The sequence below is a fragment of the Taeniopygia guttata genome, chromosome 8 (genome assembly GCF_048771995.1).
Source record: "Taeniopygia guttata chromosome 8, bTaeGut7.mat, whole genome shotgun sequence".
Lineage (NCBI taxonomy): Eukaryota > Metazoa > Chordata > Aves > Passeriformes > Estrildidae > Taeniopygia > Taeniopygia guttata.
In genome coordinates, this window is record NC_133033.1 from 20,671,329 (window position 1) to 20,697,104 (window position 25,776).

The 25,776-nt window shown below is 35.9% G+C and overlaps 1 protein-coding gene across 4 annotated transcripts in view; it reads right to left on the reverse strand.

Annotated features, from left to right (window-relative positions):
- The window catches only part of VAV3 (vav guanine nucleotide exchange factor 3), a 148,619-nt gene that overhangs the window by 15,106 nt on the left and 107,737 nt on the right, over window positions 1-25,776 (reverse strand). For all 4 annotated transcript variants that reach the window (XM_030279319.4, XM_012575150.5, XM_072932592.1 and 1 more), the window contains 5 exons: window positions 13,441-13,577; window positions 9,645-9,710; window positions 5,758-5,792; window positions 3,887-4,003; window positions 3,147-3,234 (listed from right to left, as the gene is read on the reverse strand). In XM_030279319.4, the coding sequence (XP_030135179.1) occupies window positions 3,147-3,234; window positions 3,887-4,003; window positions 5,758-5,792; window positions 9,645-9,710; window positions 13,441-13,577 (443 nt within the window). The remainder of the gene's footprint in view (window positions 1-3,146; window positions 3,235-3,886; window positions 4,004-5,757; window positions 5,793-9,644; window positions 9,711-13,440; window positions 13,578-25,776) is intronic.

Consider the following 25,776-nt stretch of genomic DNA (forward strand, 5'->3'; position numbering starts at 1 on the left):
AGAAAGGAAAAACACTTGCATTGGAAATTGAAATCACATACCATTCAGCATTCTGGTGTACAGCTGATGACAGTTTTATTATGTACGTAACTTTATTTTACAATACATCCCATAGAACATGCTTATTTTTTAAAATATAAAGTACCAGCTTTTATATTGCCACTTAAATGTAAACAAAACAAACAAAATAAGACACTGCAAAAATCAGCTAAGTAAAATCTTTTTGTCAGAGTCAACATTTGCTGCTCCTTTAAGTCAGTCTGAGGATGGTTTTGCTTTTCTGGAGCCAGGCAGAAGGCAAGGTCAGCTGCTTGCTAAGGATGGAGTGGTAAATGTCCCTGTTTTCTCAAATCTCTTTTGCAATAACAAATGATGTTTATCTACACATGTATTTGTAAGTACACAGATCTGAAATAAAGCACGTGGCTTGTAAGTTAACAGCAACTCAATGTGCAGATACTCAGATGATGTAAAATTTCCACAGCAGGCAGGCTTGGGGGGTTTCAGACACTGCACACTGACTGAAAAATCCAGTATTTCACATTCTCCTGAACCCAATTCAAAAATTTCATCATTTCTGTGTGTGTGCATCTATACAAGCATTCATAACTACACACAGGAATATTTTCCATATATAGCAAAAATTCATATATGTAAATATTAAAGAACAGCTGAAATAGTTTATGTAACCAAGAAGAAAAGTTTCTCAAATTCTTACTCTAAGGCATTACTTCCTAATGAAGGCAACACCCATCAAAACTCTGACAGCTCATGCTATTCCTTTGCAATCTTCAATATTGTCTGTTACATTTGAATTAGCCCTAGAAATCTCAATATCACATAGTTTGTACATGGAGCTAGAATAAGATTAAAAGTGACCAGACAATTCAGAGCAAGTGTACTTCAACTGATCCCTTCAAATGTGGGATTTCACTCTTCAGAAATGCAAGCACAAAGCAATGCATTTACTGTAAACCCTTCACTTTATTCCACTTATTTATATTTGGATTTGCCCAGTCAGAGTTGACAAAGCTAAGCTTAGGTCAAAATTAGGAGATCATACCATTTAACCATTTCCTTCTAGGGAAAAAAAAAAAAAAAACCCTAACAACAAAAAATCAAGCAAACAAGGCAAAACAAGCAGAAGCATAAGCCAGACCACAAAAAGCTACCAAAATATTCAGCCTATAATAGTCTACAACAGTGATACTAAGAACTCTTTGGGCTTTGCTGTTTGATATCAGCACATCACACAAACTGGAATGTCAGCAATAAAATTTACTCCCATATCGTCACTGAATATTCACACATTCAAATTACCATGACAATATTGTGTGTGACTTGTAAGTAAGTAGCATTCAAAGTAGGATATCTGGATAAATGGAAAATAATTAGTATGAAACTTTTGTTATCTTTTCCACAGTGTGAGTCTGTAAGAATTGTGTTCGGTAAAAGTAATTAGAATTCCAAATGGACAGATGTTGTTTGTTGGCAAAATAAGTAAAATGGTTTTAAACTGAGGAAAGGAAAAATCATTTCACATCACAGATTCAGTTAGTTTTAAAGATTAGGTTTTAATTCCATTCTTCCATGAAAAAAGTTGACTGACAACGGGCCTCTAAAACATGAATTGCACAAATCACAGTAGCAAGCTTACAAAGAGATGAGAAGGGTAAGCAGTCTGTGCCAGCATGGATGGGGCTCCTCAGGAGCCTGTCACATCACCCTGATTCACAGCAGCAGCCAAACTGACCTCTCACTGCACCCTGCTTTATGCACTCAGCAGATTTTAATTACTCTGGTGAAAGTTTTTCAAATGTACTATGAAAAGTAGACACGAGAGCTCTTCTACGTTTTTCCTTCCAAAGCAGTACCAAAACGCTGTGTCACTGCAGATCACTACTTAACGTTTCCATGGATGCTGCCTTTGTCTCTCTTCTGCTCCCACTTCTACTTAGACTACTTTTATTCCTCTTTCAGACACTGTTACTTTTTCTCTTGCATCTATCCAGAACAAAGCAGCTGTTCCACAGCATACAAACACCACACCACCTGTGTATTTAGCTCTCAAGGGCAGAATTCATAATATCCTAAATCTCAGTTATAAAATATGTCTTTCCTACTTTAATGTTAGCAAGGCTAAGTTGGTAGCAGTGAGGTCCTTACACTAGAAATTTCTCCTGTCCTCTCAATTCTGTCAGGCAATGCATATTCGTTTTGCTCATCTTTCATCCAACTTTGTCCTTTATTTATATTTCTGCTCTACTTTGGAACCTGCACCAGTGCATTAAACTGCATGACTGCCATAAGAAGAAACCTGGCAGTGTGGCACTCCAGGTGCCATTTTGCCAAGATCAGTTTCCAACGAATCTTTTGTAGGGTTCACAGGCTAAGCAGCCACCTCCTAGTGAATGTGATCAACACCATCATTTCTGCTGCTAAACATGAAAAGATCTCAGGGTCCTCAGCCCTAAAACTAAACAATTCACTGGCTTGTAAGTGTGAAATGAAGATGAGTGCAAAAACAGCTTGGTACATGCTTCATCAAGAAATTTATGTCTATACTGTTCTAATGAGCACTTACAGATTATCATTTAATCTCTCCCCATTTTTAGGATGCTCTTGTTTTACAGAGTATTGGCGATTAACCTAAAATAATTTCTACGTCTTCCTGGTTTTAAAGCTTCCCCCTGCTCTTGTTTTGTATTATCCTTAATTTTTATTTAGCATTTTCACATACTTGGGTACAGGTATGTATACTTGAGTACAGAGCGCAGGAAGGCTGCTGCATAAATTTTAGTCCAGTTGTGTCCTAAAAACCAAGATTTCCAATGACATCAAATTCTCCTTCCCAGATTCAGCCTAATTCCAGAGTGGGCTGATGCATGGGATTCAAATTCCTCCTCTCTTCCACTTCACTACAAGGGACACAGTCCATTCCTAACAATAAATATGTAGTCTTAAGCACATAAAATTATCACTTAGAGCTAAACCCATAAATATAAAAAATTATCCTATTAGCAGAAGTGGACACAATTCAAATCTTTCACTCTCATAGCTTTCTGGAATTTTATAAACCAAAGGAGCTCTAACAGAAACAGCTACAAAGAAAATCTCACAATGTTAAAAAGCTAATCAATGCTTACCATTAAATTTTTAAATTTTCTATTTTCTGCAATGTGGAAAAAGCCATCTCTTGTTAAAATCTTGATGTGTTTCACTTCATTATTGTACCTGTGGGCAATGAATAACTTATGAATATAAATGTGTTTTTAATCAGACACAATCAATAATTACCTGAGGGCATGCCCCTAGACCACCACACACATAAATTCTTAAGACAAAATGTATATCTGTGCCAAAACAAAGTTGACATCTAATCAACCAAACATATTTATTAAAGTACAGCTAAAGAAGTAATCTGTCATCAGAAAAAAAAAAAAGTCAAAGCTAACTGCTTATTATAATTGGGAATTCCCATGTACTTCCTGCTTTTATATTCATATTGATCAACAACATGAAAGCAAACAAAAATTTGCACCCACAAAATGTACAAACCCACATTTTGCTGAATAGTCTTAGATGCAAAGGACTTTGAGTTCTCACCAAAGTCAATGAAACAGATCTCACTGTACTGCAAACAATGCTTACTCTTCTCCAACATACTCAACCTTTATTTTTGTAGCCCCAATTTGCTACATCAGCATTATAAAACCATTGCTTCTTTCCTTCTATAAATCCTGGGTATTTTTGACAGCAACTTCAGTTTTCCTATATTGACTCTCTTAAAAGCTGTACATTATTATATATTTATTTCAAATATTATCTGGACAAAACTGAGAACAGGAAAACTTTCTTGAGAAATTCTTATTCCACTTCCACTTACTTAATACTAATTGCATATTCTCCTGATTCTGTAGTCCTGTGCCTCACCAGGTAAGTGCTATTCGCTCTGTTAATTAGTTCACTTTCTGCTTGCAATCGTTCCATTGCTCCTGCAAACCTGTAACAAGGAAAATAAAAATTGCCTATGATTTTGTTCAAAGCTCCACAGGTCTATTAAATATGCAATAGAGAGTGAAAATATTCTACATATCATGAGGAACAAAAATATATCCATTGCAACTGAATACCACTTCCAGATTTCTGAGTGAAGAATAAAACACGAAAAAATTCTACAGTGGGGGTTGTGGAATTCCTAATTAGAAAATACTTATATGCATGTTGAATACAATATCTGCTAAGGAAAGTGCTCGAGCCCAAGCATTAGGTGAATGACTACTGGCTTGAAAAATTCACAAAACCAACTGATTTATCTGAATCATGGTGCAAGAGAAGCAATACAACAGTGGTCCAGAACCTTTGAACCTCCCTGAGTTCTAGGGAGATTTAACACAACAGAAGGGAGAAGCAGCCACCAGAGGTAGATCAGGTCAACAAAAGACCTATATGGAAATTTGGTATTTACACAAGACAATATTTTATTTGGTTTCATAATTGTGCATAACCTCTACATGCTAAAGTGCAATAGGTATACCAAACATCCAGAGGAAAGAAAAATAAATCAGCCAAAACCATCCAAATTTGAAAAAGCTGATGCTAAGTGTTGAAAGCTAAGACAAATAAATCACTGATTTTACAGCCTGCCTGCATGAGCGGATTTGTGCCCTTGCTCTGCCCTGTGGTTTGTGTAGGACATCATGAGAGGCTGTCAGCAGACACTCATTTGCAAAATCAGAGGTTAAACTGTTCACTGGGGAAACTGACCTAGCTTCCAGGGAAATTATGCTTATCTCCATTTTACAAAAGCTGTCACCACCACAGACCACCACTATGGAAAATTTCACACCAATACACCACAACCAATTAGGAAGGAGCTTTAAGTAGAAAAATTGTTCTTTATTAAAAATCCATAGAAGATAAAGACTAATGCCGGTAGTATGTTTTCTTCTAACAAAATTATAAATAGACCAAATGTTAGGAATTAATTCAAAAGACCAATTTTAAATAATAAACATTTTACTGGGCTTGTTATGAAAAGTCAGTATTTGTTTAGATGTGATCCTAATTTCACTTTTGGCAAGTTAAGAGGAAGTTAGAACTCATGTCTAAATGGCATGGCATAAAATCAGTGAAAAAGCACAAGTGATGCTTACTCTGCTCTCTCAGAATCACTATGTCTTTTCTGAGTTGTGGGAAAGAGTTCACACACTTCATAAACCCCAGAGCAGTAGTGGTTGCAGTTTTGATACACCATCTTCTTCACAGCATCAAAGTTGGAAGAGACCTTCAATATTCATCTAATCCAACCATCAACTTTGCACCACTATAGACACACCTAAACCATATCCCCAGGTGCCACCTGTATCTCTACAGCTTCAATTTTGATGGGTTTTTTTTAGGGAAATGCAGAATTATTCATGATACAAGATGTATTTAACATTATTCCTGCCTTTATTCACTCAACATGTAAGATATACTTCCATGCTTCATATTAAAATCATCTCTTATTGTTCTATTTCAGACCTCTGGGACTAAGGCTGTACAACCACAGACTTGTAAACAAAACATCACAATCTTTAAGCACTTTATGATATCAGAAATGCTTTTAGGCAACACATGGTATTGCTTTCCCAAACAATTACAGTCTTCTGAAGCCTAGAAAGGTTAAACCAATAAAATTTAAATTGTAGTAAACACAGTTGCTTTCTGTGACTGCTTTTTCAGAGATTCTTCTAAGACAAGACAGAGACTTACCACAGCTGTGAAGAGTAGTCTACTGGCTTAGGAACCTAGGATATCAAAAGATACAGAAAATGAGGATCAAGATTTTCTTTTTCTAAAACAGAAAATAGATTGATTTAACTGTCAATATCCAGGTGTTCTAATTTGTCTACAAGTCTATTTTCTTTAAAGGAAGTCATAGTAAAGGACAAATATTCCCTATCATTATGAAAGCAATACAAAATATTTTAAGGTTTTTTTTTCTGTGACAGTTTGTTTTGGGCATTTTTACTTCAAAACTTTTCTGACAGTGCCTATATTCAAATTTCATACACACAATAGCTCAGTGCTCTGCATTGTAGAAAAGTGCACTAAAATATGCAACTAATTTACAGTAATGTATAAAATTCATTTCATGTATTCTGACTGTATGGACTGTCCACTGGGAAATATGGTCTATAATCTTCAGAGAGACCTGAGGATATTCTCCAACTTACACCACATGACATCATTCATTTCTTTGTATTTGACTTGGGCAACTGTTGTACTGTACCTCGCTAAGCATGTAATTTGATTCTGAAATTAAATTTTTAAATTAAACTGCAATCAGTTTGCAAAATGGATGTTATATGTACACAAACATATGCATAGATAATGTTCATTCATGCACAAGATGCACAGTATCATTTCCCATTAGTGTGTGATAACTCAGTATTACCCTACTCTTCTAAAACAATGTGTGAAAATGCACAGTGCTGAAAAATGGATTTTAGTGAAAGGTTAACATAAATCTCACACACTTGTAACTTAAGGTCACATATTCTTAGGTAAGCACATATATTTTGGTTTTTATCCTTCAAGTAAAACCAATAAATGTTTTCGTTTCTGGACTCTAATAGGGAAGAAATTACAGTAATATTCTTCTCACAGTTTTTATTCATGATATATGGAATGTCACCAAAAGAGACTTTCCAAAACAAATACAGCCAGGAAATTATTATTACAAAGGCCTGTAAGCTTAAATTGATTGAATTGCAATCAATTACAACTCCCACTGTCTTGACCTCAGGTATCAGCTAAGATCTCTTTCAACTCTCTAGACTTGACCTTGAAATAAACTTCAGTGTGGAACACATTACAGTTCTCCGGCATAAAACCAGGCTCATGTGTTTGCCTTGCATGGCAGTACATCTAAACAGGTATTAAACAGTCCTTTAGTCTAGTTCTTGAGAGAGAAAAAGGAAACACGCATTATTCCCAAACAGTGTAGACAAAGGGCTCTTTTCACAGCAGCATCTGCAGTGCTGGCAGCACGTGAAGCCCTCAGGAGTGGAGGGCACCCAGGAGAGCCAGGGGAGCACTGGCCTTCCCCATCCCTGCAGATACTGATGGTGTCACTCTACTTCTAATAGGGAGACCTGGCAGAAAGTTTAACCCTCCCCTGAAACATCAAGTGCCTGTAACCCCATTGTCCCAAGTCTTGTTCCAGCCCACCTTGAAGCCCCCCTTGATAAGGGGCCCCCGAAGGGCCAGACGCCCTCTTGGATCTTCCCCTCCCCTCTCAGAACTTCCTCCTCCTGGATTCCCTGCTCCCCCCTTTGTCTCTCCCCTCCCCCATCACCTCAGGCCCGGCCACGTGCTGTGTCTAGCAGCTCGAGGCAGGACCTCTCTCCATCCCGAATAAACCTTATCCTCCAAGAGCAACCAACAGAGATCTCTCATCTGTATCCACCCAAACCGTCCGCGGAACCCTCAAACGTCTAACGGACTATGACAATTCCTAAGAGAAATGTTTTAGTGGATCAACCAAATTGACACACTTCAAGTCCACAATTTCAAAAATTACCACGTTTTTACATGTTGCAAGATATTCTTAAATATTTCTAATTTATTTGAATATTTCTGGTAGTGCTAATAAACTGGATATAAAAATTCAAAGATGGTATAAGTCCATCCTTCAGTGCACTTAAATGATAGATGAGTAGTTGCTTTTGTAAATTTTGAATGGACAAATATGTTCATTGGCACAAAGAAGAATAAAATCAAATGTTATTCCAGAAGCTCTTGGCTCATACTGTGCTATGTATCCAATGCCTCTACAGAAATTAGAAAAATGGAGGAAAGCTAGGAAGAAAGAGATATTACTCATATAGTGCATAAAATGTCTGCTGACATATACTACTTATTTTAAAGGGAAAAAATTGTTTATAGGGACATCTGTGAAAAGTCTGGAATATAGATATTCTGGAGCTCAGCAGTTTTTCATTCAATATTCATTCCTAAAGTCTTCTGATATATGGATTTTATGCTGTTTCTGGGCACTTTTATATCAGATGGTTGTAAAGACTGTTAGACTTAATAATAACAGTAAAAGTTATAGTATGTTTAAAACCTGATTGATGTTTCAGTATCTTTAACTGCATCATTTATCATAATAAGATGTTTATATTTCATCCTTCCAAGTTAACAGTGGTGAAGCATCAATTTATCTTTTTGTTATGATCATGACACCAGTTGGTAACACTTCATGAATAGCATTTATTCATTCTGTAAAACTGTGTTATTTTCAATACTCCTCTAAATAGTATATTTTAAATTTAGCAGAAAGCTTTAACATTAGAAAGAGACCTACATAACATGCCAACAGCATTTTTCCTAACTTCAGATACTACACTGCCAGTGCTTTTAAAGTACATTGGTGATTCCTAAAAGTGCTGCTACAGCTGGGGTCAGTGACTACACAAGGACTGATGGGGTCACTACAAGTGACACCATGGCATGGGAAATCCACCCCTGAACAATAAGCAAGGGGTGGGAAATTCACAAATTTAACAATAAGCAAAGGGTGGAGGGATGAAAGCTATATTCACACAACAATTTCATCTTTATTTCAGATTTGTCCCCAGCTAACACAACTTGTACCTACAAATAGCCTGTGCGTTCCCCTTCAAACAAAATCATGGAAATACAAGGTATTAAAGATGTTATATGGTATTTTAACGTACTTTTACTCCTTAGGATCTCATGCAAACTTGTTCTGGAAACAAAGGCACAATAAGCCCCAAAGATATATCAAAATGCAGCTACTAAGGGCTGATCTCCACCTACTCATAAAAGCCATTGAAGTGGCATATCTTGATTGCTGTAACAAAATCAATTCTATTAATAAGTCAAACTGTTGAGAATCAGGTTAGAGTAAGTTAAAACTACCTTAAAGCAAAGTAGGGAATAGGATGCATTACTGGGTTTATGGGTTTTTATCAATTAACCTCAGCCAAGGGAGGCAGTAATCTGATGCACAGTGTTACAGAGAGCAGAGAAGGAACAAGTGCATAGTATATTAATACAGCATCACATCTGTACATAAAACTCTTGAGTACATATTATAAAATTATTTTTCTTATTACTTTCACAAACTTCTATATTGAGAAGATTCTTTCGTGAAATAAAAACAGGTAAGAACATAAAGAAAAAAGAAAATTTATCAAGCAGTCAGAATTCAAAGTTTGATATTAGTTTTACAGTTTTTAAACTTACTAGCTAGGCTGTAATCCCTCTCTCTAACCCAAAGTGACTGGGGAATAGATTAGCACTCTCACCTTTCTGCTGGGGAAGGAATAAAGTGGACTTTCACATAAAATGTATTTGATCTACACTCTGGAAACTCTTCAGACAGTTCGATTTATTAATATTCCCAAAAGTTAAACCTGCTTATCAAACTTGTTTTCTTGACATGCCCTACTTACATCCAATAACCAAAAGTATTCAAACTCTCTACTTTAAGCAATACTGAACCCACCATGAAAGCACCAAGGAACTAGAAACATATTATTTTTGCAAGGTAAAATTAATCTTGATGAACTAATGAACTGGGCAGTTTTCCTGTAAAGTGGCAAACAGGAGTAAATAATTCTACTTACACATGGGCTAGGTTTTACTGCATCACTTGGGAAGAATCCAAGCTCTCCTGTTGTTAGATTTCTTCCCTAAAAAAAAAAAAAAATCCATTTTTGAGACATAATTGGGATTAACAGTAAATAATAACCCATGCCCAGGAATTTAGGACAATAAATATATCCAAGAATCTTTAAAATAAAATGCTATTCTAATAAAGTGTTGCTCAATATGTCTGTGGGTTTTCTTCTTGTTTTGTTGGGGTTTTAATATAATTAAGTAATAATTATAACTAATATACCTGAAAGCTCTGAGAGATGAGAGGCAAGAAGGGAGCTCAGAGACTGGGATGTGATTCCCAGCTCTGTCAATGTCTGCCAGTGTCTGATATCTTCATTAATATTAATTATCTCCTTTCAAGTTACATCCTCCTCAGCTGGCATTCTCCAGAAAGCTGCCACCCTGCAACCTTACAGATCCCCAAAATGACTACACACCAGTGTGCAGCAGTGGTTGCAGCACCTGAGAGACCAAACTCCAGTGGGAGCTCAGCGCTCGTGATCCAGCAGCCAATTCAGACACCACGTTAAGCACTTCCCCAAGTGATGCACAGCGTCAGTGGCAATCGACTGGGCAGGGGAATACCAACACAATTACAGATGACTCCCTGACTATGATATACTGACATGCTGGAGGTGCATCCACACAATGGGGAGACCAGGGCAGAAATGCATCCAGCACAGCCTGAACTGAGCCTTTCCTGCCCTCCCAGAGTGGCAGGACCACCAATTTACTCCAGCTTCTAAGCACCAAAAGTGACCTGACCTTCACAAATCCGTGCATCAGCAGCTCACACACAGTTCAACACCAACCAAACTCTCCTGAGGAGCACCTTAAAACCATAATTTTATTCCTAGTAATATTTGGCAGTGAACAAACATTTTAGAGTAGAACAGAGCACATACCTAAATTCCTGAACAGAGATTCATAAAATGAATGCATCAAAATGTGTATTTAGACAAAGAAAGGATTTAATTTAACTGATTTTTTAAAAGCACATAAATACTTAACCTCCATTAAATGTAATACACTGACTGTAAATATAATATACTCTCAGCATTTGGCAATGAGATTAAGCATGAGTACTTTATAAGCATTAAAATCATGCAAATTACATTTCTTTTTTATTTTTGATGGCCTACCTGCAACATAAAAATATTTAAAAGGGAAAAACCCTCATAAACACACATGAAATTTCTTCAGGGTTTCAGTTCATTTTGTTTCTGTAACAGTAAATGTGTAATTCTACCATAACACCACCACAGAAAATAGAACTCAGAAAATTCAATAGAGTGGAGCTGAATGTAAAAAAATAACAAGGGTTTATTAAAATAAATAAATAAATAAATTCTTTGATTGGTGCTATCCTAAGCACAGTAAGTGAATGCACCATTCTCCATAGAAGATCACTATGTAATTCATCACACACAGTAGCTACCACCTTAACCAAAAATACAGAGGAGTGCAGAGGCAGTAGAGGAGAGGCAAAATCACATAGGCAGTATTTAAGCTAAAAGTTCTTTATACTTTTAAAAAATATTTTAAAAGTATATTTTATATTTTTAAAAAATAATTCTGTGCAAACAAGTGACAATTGCACAGATTTGAACCCATATTCAGCAAAGCTTCCTTACTCCCTTTCACATCATCTGCTTGAATACAGGTTACGCTTTGTATCCGTATATTCTATTTACTCCTGAAACACAAATCCCTCTCGAGTACAGACCTAATTTTAAGCACAGCTCTGAAACAGTCTGCCATCCAAGTGACACTTCTTTTCAATACTAATCCTACCTGAATAGCAAATGGTACCGCACTCAATAAGACTAGCCACTGAACAAAACGTATTAATGTCTATCAAGACATGCTTGACCACACTTCAGCTACAGCTCAAGCACTGCTTAGTAACCTGTATTATTTATTTCATGTGCTGTAAAAAAATGAAAAAGTTTTACTGAAATCACACATACTTATCTATTACAATCATTTGAATTTCTAAATGGTCAGCTTAGAAAGCCATTGTAATATTAGTCTAGAGGGTCAGCTGTAAATTACCCTAAAAACCTTTTGAAAAATTAAGTATTTTAATATAAATTGCATTTTTCAGGCTCTTTCTTAATATGCATTTTAAAATGTAGATGTCATTAAAAGACTCAGAAAAATCTGTCTTAAGCAGTCTGTGACAAGAGAGAAAAAAATTCCTGAATGATGCTAATGGAGATGACAATTTCCATTAGGATTCAAATCTATTACTAAGGCTTCTAGGGAAAAGCATAACACACTTTCTGGTTTCTGCTAGTTAAACACAATGAGATTCTAGCTAAATTCTTTAGCATGATAATCACAAACAACCTCTAAGACAATTTCCAGTAAATTGAGTTGACAGATGTGTATGAACATGGCAATAGAATCAGTCCCACGTGGTAGCGGTAATTTTGGCTTGTACTAATTGTATTAGTCAGATGATTACCTTTTAGCCAGTCCTAAGTCAAGAGCAGGTTTAAATGCTCCTCCAGATCAGAATTCTAGACCTTGCAGAACCAAGTCCTACATACAAAACTACACAGGCCAAACTCTGTCATTTGAAAATATTTCTTTTTAGTGATGCAAAATACCCATGGTCAGCTAATTAACAGGTTGGGGGGTTTTGGAGGGGAATTGGTTGGTTTTTTTGGGTTTGGAGGGTTTTTTGGCAGGGGGTAAGGTGGCTTGGTTACACCTATTTTATTTTTTTTCAATAGATAAAGTAATTCTATTGTTTATTACTTCCCCCCATTAAATGTTCAGAATGATACAGTGACATAGGAAGTGTTCCCTGAGCCAGTCCTGAAGAGTTTGAAGAAGATTCCATCCTAACTGTAGCTAGAAAAACAAAAGCCAAAACAAACAAGTATGACATAACTCATGAAGTAGTATTATAATACAAATAATTTTGTATTATAGTCATTACCTTATTATAGCTTTAAAAAAAAAGAAAAAAAAAGAAAATCAGGAAGCTCAACACAGGAACAACAATTCAAGAAGACAGATATTTTCCCCTTGTTGTTCTATTAATCTCCTGATAGTTCTTCTATTTAACTCTATTTCCATGTATCCAATAATACAAATAATTCAGAGAACAATAAAGAAAAATGAGACATTTTAATGCATTTACTGTTAAAGTGAATGCAAGTCAGCATTTTCAACATTTATAGTTCTCATTTAAGAAGAAATTTTAGTAACAAAAGTAGTGATGTGAATCACGTGACAGCAAATATTGCCATCAATAGAATATACTTTTCCTATGTATATAAAAAACCCCTATCCTTAACTGACTTGAGCGAGCATCAAGGCGTTTAGGTGTGGTTCTGTTTTGCAGAGCTATTTTTCTCCCCTATAAATCTAATATTCACTAACTGGGTTTTGTCAACAAAGCTTTTACTTATGCTGCGGTAGAGAACAAGACACTGAAAATTCAAAAACTTTGCTTTTTTGTGTCAAACACTCTCCTTAACTCTTATAATTTCACAAGGATTGCCACCAATGTCATGTTCTTGCACATTTATTCACCAGGACTTTTACTTTAAGGTTTCAAGAATGAAGATTTAAACCATATAGGAACTAGTGGCAATTTAAAAGCAAAATTATTTGTATTAGGCATTTCTTCGGACAAATCACAAGGAATTTTGTTCTTGTTGTTCAAAAAGGAAAAAAGGAGAGCAATATTTCAATAAGAAGTTGATATCTGGACAAACAGAATACAGCCATTAGCTAATACAGTACCTGCCAAAATAAGCTGTGTGCATCTCCTCTAATAAGTTCAATAGTGTCCCCAATCTGGATATGCAATGGTGGCCCATCTTGTGCTGCTGGCTGGGGTATTCCATTGTAGTTCCGAATTACTTGCATTTTTGGTAAACCTGAAAAAATATTTAAAAAAAAACAAAAAAAAACCAAAAAAAAACCAGGAAAAAAACCAGAAAAAAATCCCAAAAGTCAGAATCCATTTTTACTTAATGACAATCTATAGAATCTGGAAACCATGAGAGCAACCAAGCAAAGAAACACTATGTTTTTAGCAGGTATATGACTAAGGCACTACCAAATAGAAAATAATTACTTTGGAAAGTAATTCCCTTTCTTCTTGGGGTGAAGTTGATTTCATGCCTATAGAGACTCTTCCCTGTACATGTGCACCCCTGGCTCTGCATAGGGTTCAAATATTAAGGCTATCTTTATAGTTTAAGGCAAAGATTTCAATGAATTGGCATTAAAGACACCAATATGGATAATCTCGTCTGCTTTAGAGCGCTATTACCAAAAACCTACGGCTGATGTGAACACGGCCAGCAGAGTCAGAATCACAACTCTTTTAAGTTTCTCACAACACTTTTTCTTGCTTTTAAATTTTCATGCTATGACATGTTTTCTGGGTGCCTGTAGCAAAGCCTGGATCAGCTGAAGGTTTCATTTTCAAGACAAGAACTCTAGATGCACACTAGTCCTTCCACATCAATGCTGACTGCATCATAGACAACTAAGCTGTGTTAGGGATTTTTTTTTTTTAAGGGAGCAACCCACTTCTGTCTGCCTGTACAACCTAAAGCACAGGAGGGGGCAATCTCTGTATCTTCAGTCAGGAGATAAAACTGTGGATACTGTAACCCCATGTTCTAATAACTTTAAAAGCTTTTACAAAAAAAAAACCTCAACATTTTAAGCATTATGGACAGCTAGTGCATTGCATTCAGAATATACTCTGGTACTATAATACTTGAAATAAAGTAAAACACTACATACTCCATAACAAATATATTAAAGATTTACAGGCTTTTAGAAAAAACTTTTTGCACTCTATTTCTGCCAAGGAAAGCATTTTTTCACAACAGAGCTATTTTTAATTATTCTCCCTCTATCTTTAAAAGAAAACTATAGAATATTTTTTCTGTTTTTAACTAAACATGTGATTTTCAAAATCATTATCATTAAGTGGGTATATAAATTTCAAATCTTAACTAGACAGTTTTTGGTTAAGTAAGAGTTTTGTAAGAATATATATTAATAATTGCAGATAAGAGTGAAGGCTGCAAAGTCAAGGTGGCTGGGCAGCCATATTTAACATGTTTCTTGCTGGAAGGTCATCATTTATTTCATTTTAACAACAAAGGATCAGCAGGCCCACAGAAGACTTATTTCTGTTGCAAGATCACTACTGTAATTTAGGTGGCAACAAACACAAATATCCATGGTCGCCTCTAAATTGTATGAAACATGAAAGAGATCATCTTCCATAATTACTACTCTCTGTATTAATGAATAAATACTAATCCTAAGTGCTGATGAAACATTAAGCAAAGTAATACCAGCTTTTACATTACTCAACCCAAATGACACCTCAACTTTTACTGTTTCTGCAAGTTACCTGGTATACTTAGAATAAGCACCTAATTATTACTAAGCCCTTATTCCACTTAGACAAATGCCAGACATTACTTTGTTTCTGAACTGAAGGCTTTAAGCTTTCATATACTGATCCAGCACCAACAAATGCTCCATGCTCTGCATGGCAAACAGAAGTAATGCTGCATACAAGTGTCAAGTGAAAGCTGACAACTTTGTCCTAAGGGAAGGACACCCTCCCATCAGAATCTGAATTATAGTCCTGCATATGTGATGAACAAACCTGTAAGCAGATACTCATCTAAGAGAAATACATGGAAGTCAAAACAAATGCACAAAAAATTATTCACATTATAAAACCATGTATTTGGTTATTTAGTTTATCACATTATTAGTGTGCAGATATAATAAACTTAAAATCCCACCCCTGGATTGAGCTCATCAATATATGCTCAGGAAATAATCATGTACTTTTCAAGTAAGATCCTGGTGTTTTTTTAATATACTATAGTGCTTAAGTTATTAACCATAAACATTAATAAAAGTACTTTTGATTTATATCCCACTGGTAATTATGATTATTGGTATCTCTGAAAACTAGGGCAAGATAACTATGGAAAAAAGGAGAAATTGTGCTGTGTCAACTAGTAGAACTATTCAAAAGGTAACACAAAATTAATCCTGTTAAAACATACCATACTCAAAAAAACTTGTGTAAAATTCAGTATGCTTAATTCTGTAAAATCCTATGGCAATTTTTATTCTAAAGTTACCTTGGCAGATACAATGTTGGATTTGATCTAATGCCTCTTGACATCACTAGAAATAATCCTATCATTTAAATAGGCTTCTGGGTTATGGCCCTAATGGAGTTTATTATCTTGCTTCAGAACCCTCCTTAAAACTTGTTTGTTGCAATGCCTACAGAAACCGTGATAACTACAGTGCTCATTTGCTTGCTATAGCTGGTCTCTACTATGGTGACACACAAATCTCATTTTTCTACTGTAATTCTACCACCTATTTTATCCAATTGTTGTCTTTGGCCTACTTAAGAGTTCTTTGTGCTCAATTTTGCCACTGCTATGAATATTCAATGCCTAGCACAATGTACGTGCACTACCACCACGCTCACATAAACAAGCACCTGGAGCAACTGGGATGTAGGGCCAGGGTTCCAGAATACTGCAAAAATATACAGTAATCACTGACACTGCAATGTTGTTCTTTCATTCAGACACTTCTGCAATGAGAGTACGTGCTAGCTTCAAGGCCATGGATAAAAAATGCATGGATGAACAAGGGAGATGGTATTTTGGTGCTAATTATGTTAGCACACATTAGACTTGACTCATATTCTGAAATGCACTTTATAGCTCCAAGTAAAACAATTGAAGGTAAATTCACTCTCCAACAAAAGGAGTGTCTGAGTCACTGAGGGCCATATTCATATCAGTATCAATAACAACACATGCACACATAGCCTGTATCAATCAAAGATATAAAAGCAGTGAGTGCATAACTAACAGGTTTTGCTGTGCATAACTAATAGGTTTTGCTAGTTACAGGAAAATATCAAAAGGACTTATCCTTGTCCTATAATTTTAAACTTTTTTAAAAAAAATCAGTTTTTCCAGGAACAAAAGACTAAATGAAATCTTTGAATCATCAATGAAAAACAAGTACATATTATAGTTAAATTATAGTAGTTATATAGTACATACATAAAGGTTCATGGCTAAGTGTTCTCACAGAACTTCCTTTAGATCACTATTAAGCATGGAAAAAATAAATGGCATACAGAAAAAAATAATAAATTGAGGGAAAGAGTCAAGAAGCTCCAAATAGAATGCTTAACTTCCTTTCCAGCATGCAATTAAAGATTTGGTTATAGTAGCTCAGAAAGAGTTTAGTAGATTAACACTGTGCTGGTGGACATTTAATTGGGCAGAAATTGGTCAGCCCTCACCTCCTAACATATACAAAGGACAAACACTGAGGTTTGATGTATCCAGACCTGGTTGATGCATCATCAACCATCTCAAGCAATCTATGAGTTTAACAAGCTTACCCTAAAACACATCTATTTGTTCCAATTGTTCATTCTAGAATTCTATACTCTGAGCGTTTACAATTGTGCTGGCTTTGGCTGGGGTAGTTTTCTTCAGAAAAGGCAGTATGAGGTTACCTATGGTTTAAATTTGTGCTGAAAACAGGATTTGCTTGCACAATGTCAAGGTCTTTTCTGCATCTTGTACCACTCTGTCTTTTCTGCATCTTGTACTACTCTGTCAGTAAGCTGGGGGTGCACAAGAGGCTGAGAGGGGACCAGGCTGGGACAGCTGGCCCCAGCTGACAAAGGGATAAGCCATTCCATATGACATCATGCTCAGGATATAAAGTGGGTGAAGGAGGAGGAAGAAGGGATGTTTGGAGTGATGGCATTTGTTTCACCAAGTCACCATTACTCCTGCTTTCCTTGGATGGCTGCACAACAGACTGGCCAAAGAACATGGTGAATGAAATCTCTTTTGCTCTATTTGTGTGTGCAGCTTTTGTTTCAGCTGTTAAACTGTCCTTATCTCAACCTCAAGCTAAGGAGTTTTCTTGCCTAGGTGTTTTGTTCCTGGCTGGGGTTAAACCACAACAAGAATCTTCTGCTTTTCAGTGTAAATCAGTTCATGGCCAACTCATATCCATTTAGGAACAGGAGCCTGCATAGTTCTTTTCTTTGTCTGCTTTTATTTTCATACTACAGTTAAAGAGCAATCATACTCCTATTAACCTTCGTTTTGCTAGGCTAAACAAGCCAAGTTCTTTTAGCTTCCTCTCATAAGAGACCAATTCCTGTGAGGCAGTACACCAGCTGCTTTACAGAAGTTCAGACAGGCAAGATCTAGGATATTTTCCTTGTTGTTCTTGACATTTCATTTTTAATTGGCACATGGATTCATAACAAATAAACTCATTAAGAATCCTGAGGACTTGCAGTAATTCAATAATGTAGAGAAGAAAAAGTGGTATTCTACAGAAACATGAAATGCTTTAGAGTGTAATTATGGATTATTTGTGACAGAAACAGTATAGAACCTCTATGCATTAATTATTGAAATGTGAAATATGTTAAGCATTTAGAGACACTGCCATTGCAATGTACAAAGCTGCAGTACTGACTATCTGACAACTGCACAAACATATCTCGCACAAAAATTTTACTCATTAACAAGTTAAAAAGATGGTGAAATTCCAACACAAACAAGATCAGGATTTCATCTATATATTATCATTATTATTAAAAATCCCATTGGTTTCCCTTAAGTCAGATTTCCACATGACAAAGTTTTTTATCAGGAAACTTTCTAATTTAGAGATACAAAAGAGCCTGGTAGTTTCCAACGTTGAAGTAAAAAACCAACTTATCCAGTTATGACACCAATAAATAACTAAAGTTTACTTCACTTGAAAACCAGGAAAAAAACCCAGATTCCTAGAAAAGTCTTCATAGCCAGGCTCTGGGTCACAAAACTAACATAAATTGATGAACTAAATTGTAGCTCATGAGAATAACAGAAAGCACAATAGAGCAACATTTATAAGGTACCAATTAGGTTACATTATAGAAAAAGAAAACCTTTCATAAACCATACCATCCATTTGAGTATCTCATCTGGTAATTATAGTCAAGGAAAGAGGCTACAATTTAGAATTAACATAGTACATAATAAGTTATAATATCCATTATATATGAAACAAAAAAAAAGTAAACTACTTGTATTCCTTACAGCAGCTCTGCGTTTCTAAACAACACTGAATGACCCTCAGAGTTTCACGCAGAGATTCAAAAATGTTATTTTTTGCTAACAATATGCATAATGCACGCCCTGTTATGACCTCTATCTGTCAAAATTGATTCCAGCATCTGTTATTTCCAAGCAAAGCAAAATGTGGTTTACACTTTGGGCAGGGATCATTCTAACATACAAAATAATGACTCAGCATATAGGAGAGCAGGGTTCAAAGGTGAATTTGTGGATAAACTTTATATTATTACCAGAAAGGCATGAAACAACTTTGTCTGCATCAGACATCCCTTCTTAGTTAAACTGAAGACTTTCTTTTTCTCTATGAAACATTTAGCCTAGTCACCAATACTTATAACCTGACTGAAAAATACCCCCAATAATGCAATGGAATGAAGCCACCTGACTTCATAAGGCTTTGAATCTGAAACAGAATTTTAGACTATCTGACAAGGTCCTATCCTGATCCCAGAATCTCAAGAAAATAACATTGCCTTTCATATAGGAAATCACATGAAGGTTCACCAGTTCTGTCATTTCCTTCACCACAACAGCATTCTGAGTGTCTGTTTGGAACCTCTGAACTTCTTTTGATCTTTTTTAGTTTATATCCTTGCAGCTACTAACAGGAAATGCAGTTCTGCTAAGAAACAAGCTGACATTTAGTGATTGATAAGCCTTCCATAGTATGATTGATAAGTCTTCCATAGTAAAGACCAGGAGGAATATTCCACCTGAAATCTCTGAGCAGATACATTTCCATACATCTTCACACTCCAACTAGGAAGCAAGGGCTAAGTAACTCATGGCACTGTCTCACAGGATTAAATGTCTGAACAGTAGCCCAGTCATGGGTAATTTTAACAGCAGAAATTAAACAGACACCGGCAAAGGGGAACTCATATTGAAAGAAAAAAAAAATAGTATTTACAGCATGGTAAGTAAAATTACACTTTGAAGGCTTCTGATCAAGAAGCATTACTGTAAATAATAAAGTAACAAGGATTTATGATAAAAAGAGAAAAACAGATGGGTTGATAAGGACAGCAGTGTGAAGAACAGGTGGGACTGTTATACCCACAATCTGAGCATCCATGACACAAAATCACCTGCTTTGACACATTTTTTGGCAAATTCATCCAGGTCCAACACTAATATTAAAAGCTAGTTAAAGGAAAGCTCTAATCTGAGCATGGGCTATATGGAAAAGTCCTTTGTCTTCTGTACATTCTTCCAATTAGCTCTGCTACCTTCGTTGTTAAGAAATCCTGTTCATTTTATTGCAGAATAAACCATAAACTTGGTTCTTCTCTCTTGCATTTATCAGGAGACAACTTCCCAACTCCTCATCAGTGTCATCTATCTCCACAACCAGTGGAAGTCATTGGCTTTGTTACTCCCAAGGCAAAATTTGTCTAGAAGGCTTCTCAGCTGGTGAGGACACATGAGGAAACCAACACTACTAATCACTTTAAAAAACCCACTTACATTCCGTTTCTGAGGCAGTCTATTAATGCCTCAAAAGAGACTAGATTAGGGTGGGATTTCTTAACTTTTAGGCCAAGTACTTATAACACAAATTACAGAACTCACATACATGGAAAATGCCAGCACAGTGTATTAAGAGCACTCTTCAGGGTGGCAGTGATTTAAATAATTACCATTGAAAAAAATTAACACAATTAATAAGTACACATACCTCAAAGAAGAGATTTTAATTGAACTTTAAATTCTCCCAGTTTTAAGTCATTATTTTTGTATGTCATGGTAATTAAAAGTTCTAATCTTAGATACTGCTTTTAAGCCTTACATTCATAAAATCATAGAATTGGCTGAGTTGGAAGGAACTTTAATGATCATCTCATTGCAACCTTCCTGCCATGGGCAGAGACGCTTTCCTTTGGAGCAGGTTGCTCCAAGCCCCATCCAGCTTGGCCCTGAACATTTCCAGGGATGGGGCATCCACAGGTTCTCTGAGCAACCTGTGCCAGGGCCTCACCACCCTCTTCACCACAGTGAAGAACTGCTTCCTAAGGACACCTTCCTCCTTCCAGTTTAAAGGCAAGGTGGCTGAAATGCTGACAGAGCCTGGGACTCGGGAATATTCCGCTTGCCTTCTCTTTAACTGCTTTGCCTTTGTGTACTGCTCAATTAAGTCTCACTACTGGCATATGATTAACCACAACTCTGGAGTTTGCCACGTAATTTTGAAGTCAAAAAACTACAGAAGGCTGATTATTAAAACGCTTATCAGCTACCAAAAGCCTTAAGTCAACTGTTAAGTTTCTGCTTATAGAAGTAAAGCAGCACTTTCTTCCAAAAAGAAAACTTGCAAGCACTGGGGCAATATGGGGGAAGGATATGGGGAGAGCAAAATGATCTTCACTATCTCAAAATTCAGATGACAAATCTATAATGCACTCCAAACCACATCAGATAAACTTTCACATTTCTCTTCCATCAAGATGGAAGATTTAAGGACTGTCAGAAGATATGTCCTCCAGAACATATACAACTACTGGAAAAAACATTTTTTTCACAGTCCTAGCCGTGCTTTCTGTCACTGTCCTTCCTCTCTTCTAACAACTGTTTCTTTCCTAAAAACCTTAGTGAAACAGGATTTGGGGTTCCCTCAGTCCTTTATTACCTGTCAAATCTACATTTTTCAAAGACTCAATTTTTCCACCATTTCTCCCTAATGCTGCATATAGAAACTGTATTCTTGGCAGAGACCTCTGCAAAAATGGTCAACCATCAACCAAAATGAAGATGTGTGGGAGGAAGAAAATCTGTCTGCTAACAGTCTGATCAACAACTTGTTATGAGAAACAGAAAAACACCACAACTCAGGAAGTCCTTGTGCTTCCCCAGGTTTTGTAGATCTGATCATTAGCAAAAAAAATCCTGATAAGTGGCTATATCTCCATTTTCTAGTTAAGATCCACACAAAACTTGGAACTTCATTGCAGATCATAGTGGGAGTTCATTGCAAGGAAAATAAACAAGACTAGCAATGTTGTTCAATTACAAGGCTGCTTTTTGAAAATTTATGAGTTCTGTTGTATCTCTACACATTTATTTGTTTTTATATTACAGCAGGTTTTTTTCTACTTATAGACTGATGCATAGACAAATGGGCATCTTCCCCTGCTCTGAATATCAGTATGTGGCTTCATCCAAATGCTTTTATCAGCAAAGATTTTTTTGAGGATAACTATGCTTAGTGACAATATGAGCAACATTAATTAAATTAGCAGCATAGGAATATGGACATTCACTGAGGTGAACAGTCCCCTCTCAGTAGGAGCTTTATGTTTCCATGTTTTCCAAAGAAAGGTCAGCTTAGTCCTCCTATAAATACAGCACTTATTTTGATGAGAAATAAGAAATTTAGCCAAGGAAATCCAAAATAAGTTTCAGAATTAATTTTTTTTAATTTAGAAAAATAATTCTAACAGGAAGCATTTTCTTACTTCACTCATAAGCAGGGACATTTGGCACATCGTGACACTCATTGTAAGGAGCCTGGAAGCTCATTCCTGTGCAAGAAAAACAAGCTGGCACTACAAAAATGCTTCTGAAAAGCCGTGCTTTTAAACTTCAGAAGAGAAAGTCACAGGGCTGCCTTTTAGGAAAGAATGACCCTATGCTTATTTAGATGGCTGATGATCATTTGTCTCTCAAACCCTTAAGGGTGGTTCTGCTCATAACTCTCACAGATTCACTCCTGAGGTTTAATTTACTTTTGTGTCTCAAAACAGAAGGAAAAGAAACTGAAGATTTTGGGAAGCTGGGCAACAAAACGTTACAACACAAAAGAAATACAAAAATTAGTCAAGTACACTGCTGAAAGAATCTACAAATGCTAACCCAATCCAATTTGCACAGCAAGCATTTTCATAAACTGTATTTGCATCTTTCAAACATTAAGTCTTCCCCTATAATACATACATTTGTTTTTGTAGATCCATATGAATTCAGAAAACCTGAACATGCCCTAGATTTAAACTTCAGACTGCAAATGGAAGAAAGTATGCCCAAAATAACCAACATTTCATGTGCAATTCCAAAATTATGTCTTAGTTTTTATACCCAAACCCAGGTAATTTCTCAAAAGAGAAGGAGGATTCTCTCCATGACTGCACTGAAAGAAGGCAGAGAGCTAAAAAAGTCACTGACTTCCTAATGTTCATTGCCACATACTTTTTGTGATTAATTTAGAATGAAAACTATTTTTCCTTCACTGACAGAGCTTAGTTTCCTCTTCACAGCAGGTTTTCCTCCATACAAGCATTAAGGACAAGCTCTTGTTATTCTGTACAATTCTAAGTTCAAATGTTTATTCAGGCAACTACTCCTTACTTGGAGTGACACAGGCAGTTATCCTGTGTCACTCCAAGACACAGGATAGAGAGCAAGGGATTTTGAAATTGCCTGGAATGAAAAGAGTCTCAGCACTTTGAACAAGCGTTCGAAACAGCTGAGTATTAAATGTTTCATGGGAATAAACAACAAAGAATAATCAGGTTCAAAAACATAGTTTTCACTTGTTTTGACAAAGTAATGAAATCTCATCCTTTTAATGTAGCCCAGGAGGTGAATTAGGGATATAAACTTTAAAAATCATGTTATCTCAAAAGTCAGAAGTTTTGCTTTTTTTTCAAGTTAAGCAAAATGGAGTTTTGGCATATGAATTAAAAAGTGTGGTACATGTGGTGCTGCTTTTTATAAAAGCACATGGTATGAAGATTAACCAGTGTTAATTATCACATCTTTTAATGTGATGCCATAGACAGGCATGGCATTCTAATCCTTGTATTTGTTCAAACATGCACCAGCCCTCAGGGGCCAACAACTTGCATTGGGCAGATACTACAAATGAGCTATGAAGGTGTGCCCAGACAGTAGAGCAAAAGGCTCCGAAAAAGGGGACAAATCTTGGAATTTAGAAGTCCATTATTCCACAGAAGTAATTATTTGGAGCTGTACTTTGAATACTAACTTCCCCATGCCCTGGGATAATTCTGCAGCAAGCAGTAAGAGGAAAAAGGCTTGAAAACAGGAACCCCACTTTGGAGACTGAATTTAATACTGCAAAATGTCATTAATCTTGTACAGGGCCTAGATATTTTTTCTAGTGTTGATAACTGACAGAGTGAATAATTTTAACAACAATATAGAATCCATGAAAATACATGTCTGCGTCACCTAGAATCTTTCACAGGTATCAAATTTAAAAACACACATTGCTGAATGTTTGCTGACATTTTATTCATCAAGAATTACAAACATAAGAATTCAATTCTCTTTTAAGCAATTTCTTTTGTGCTCAGTATTGACTAATAGCATCTGCCTCTAAGATGAAAGGCCTTAGTCTCCCATTTGTGTTACTTACAAGAACTAAATTCTCTGGCAAGAGAAGGATTTTAAATTATTACATAATGTGAAAGGGAATTGGCTGATGCCTGGCAAAGCAGGCAGGTCCCAGCACATGACAAATAATTTTGCCTGCATGCACCCTCTTCATAATGCTGTATAATCCTTCAGCTTTTCAAGTTAGACACTCTCATGATCTTACTGTTCAAGCAGTTTTTCTTCAGTGTGGCCTCTACCCTGATTACAGCAGATACTTCTTTTATTTCTTAACTGATAGTTCTTAGCACACATGCAAAAAAATTTCGGGCTTTATACACTTTCTTTGCATGCAAGCACCAATAGACGAATGTTGCCAAGAATTATGGCATTATATTAAAGCACTGGAAAGACACTATTGCTCTGGCTAAAACAAACTTGCTCTTAAAAATATGTCTACTTATTTCTGGTCTGTATTGACTACAGCAAATAAATTATTTTCTTTGAGAAAAGACAACAAACTTGTTTTCATTACAAAGTATTTGTGCTATAGAAGTAAAAAAAAAAAATATGTATTTCACTGTTAACACCACAATGCAGTTAAAATTATTTATTCCTAAATAGTATATACTTGGGATTTTGTTTTTATGCTGCACACTTTGCATATTTGAAATATTGAGACTCTATAAAAACAAATTCTAGAAAATACAAAATGCATCCCATTTGTGATGCCTTTTGTAGTATCCCTAGCCTCAATTAGCAGATATACCTAGACAAAGGCATTCAGACTACAATGAAAATATTCACTGAATATAACAATATATATGTTACATAAAGTTTTTGCTGTCTTCATTTAGGTTAGCCTTTCTTTTCTAGCATAACTAGCATATGAAAAATTGTATACCATTGTAATACACTGTTTCTACATACTCCTTTTTGTCAAAGAAAAACATTTTCAATTTTTAGTAACAATTTTCAAAATAGTTTACAAATTTAAGTAGAATAATTTTCCATGTCTGTATATAAATAAGTTCTTAACTTGAAGATTGCTTACATGATGTATAAATAATAAGCTGTAAAATGACCTTCTTTTAAATGCAAAAATGAAAACATACAATAAAATAATCCATCACTTGATCTTTGTTGCAAAATCAAGACCTTATTGGTAAATTATCATAGGCAATAAAGATGGGTATCAAGTTTAGTCCCTGTCAAGACATCAATGCTGCCATAATAATCAGGCTGCATCTTACATATTTTTGCTTCTTTCTTGTTCCTGTCAAGGAAACTCTCACATATTTGTCTGCTCAAAAGTGAATGTTCTCCTTCCATTTTCTGTTTCCAGTCTAATGCGGATTATACACTGCAGCAAAGTGTGAGATTTGCTAAGACAGAAACCATACCCGAAAGCAATAAAGTCTGTGGGTTGATATCGCAGGTAAGTCAGGCTTACTTTATCTCGCTTATCTCCTCACCGCACTGCCTCCCTGCCTCCTGTGACCACTTTGCCATTACCTCACTGAAGTTATTTAGCCTGTGCCCAGGTGATCCACTGATTCAAAAGAAA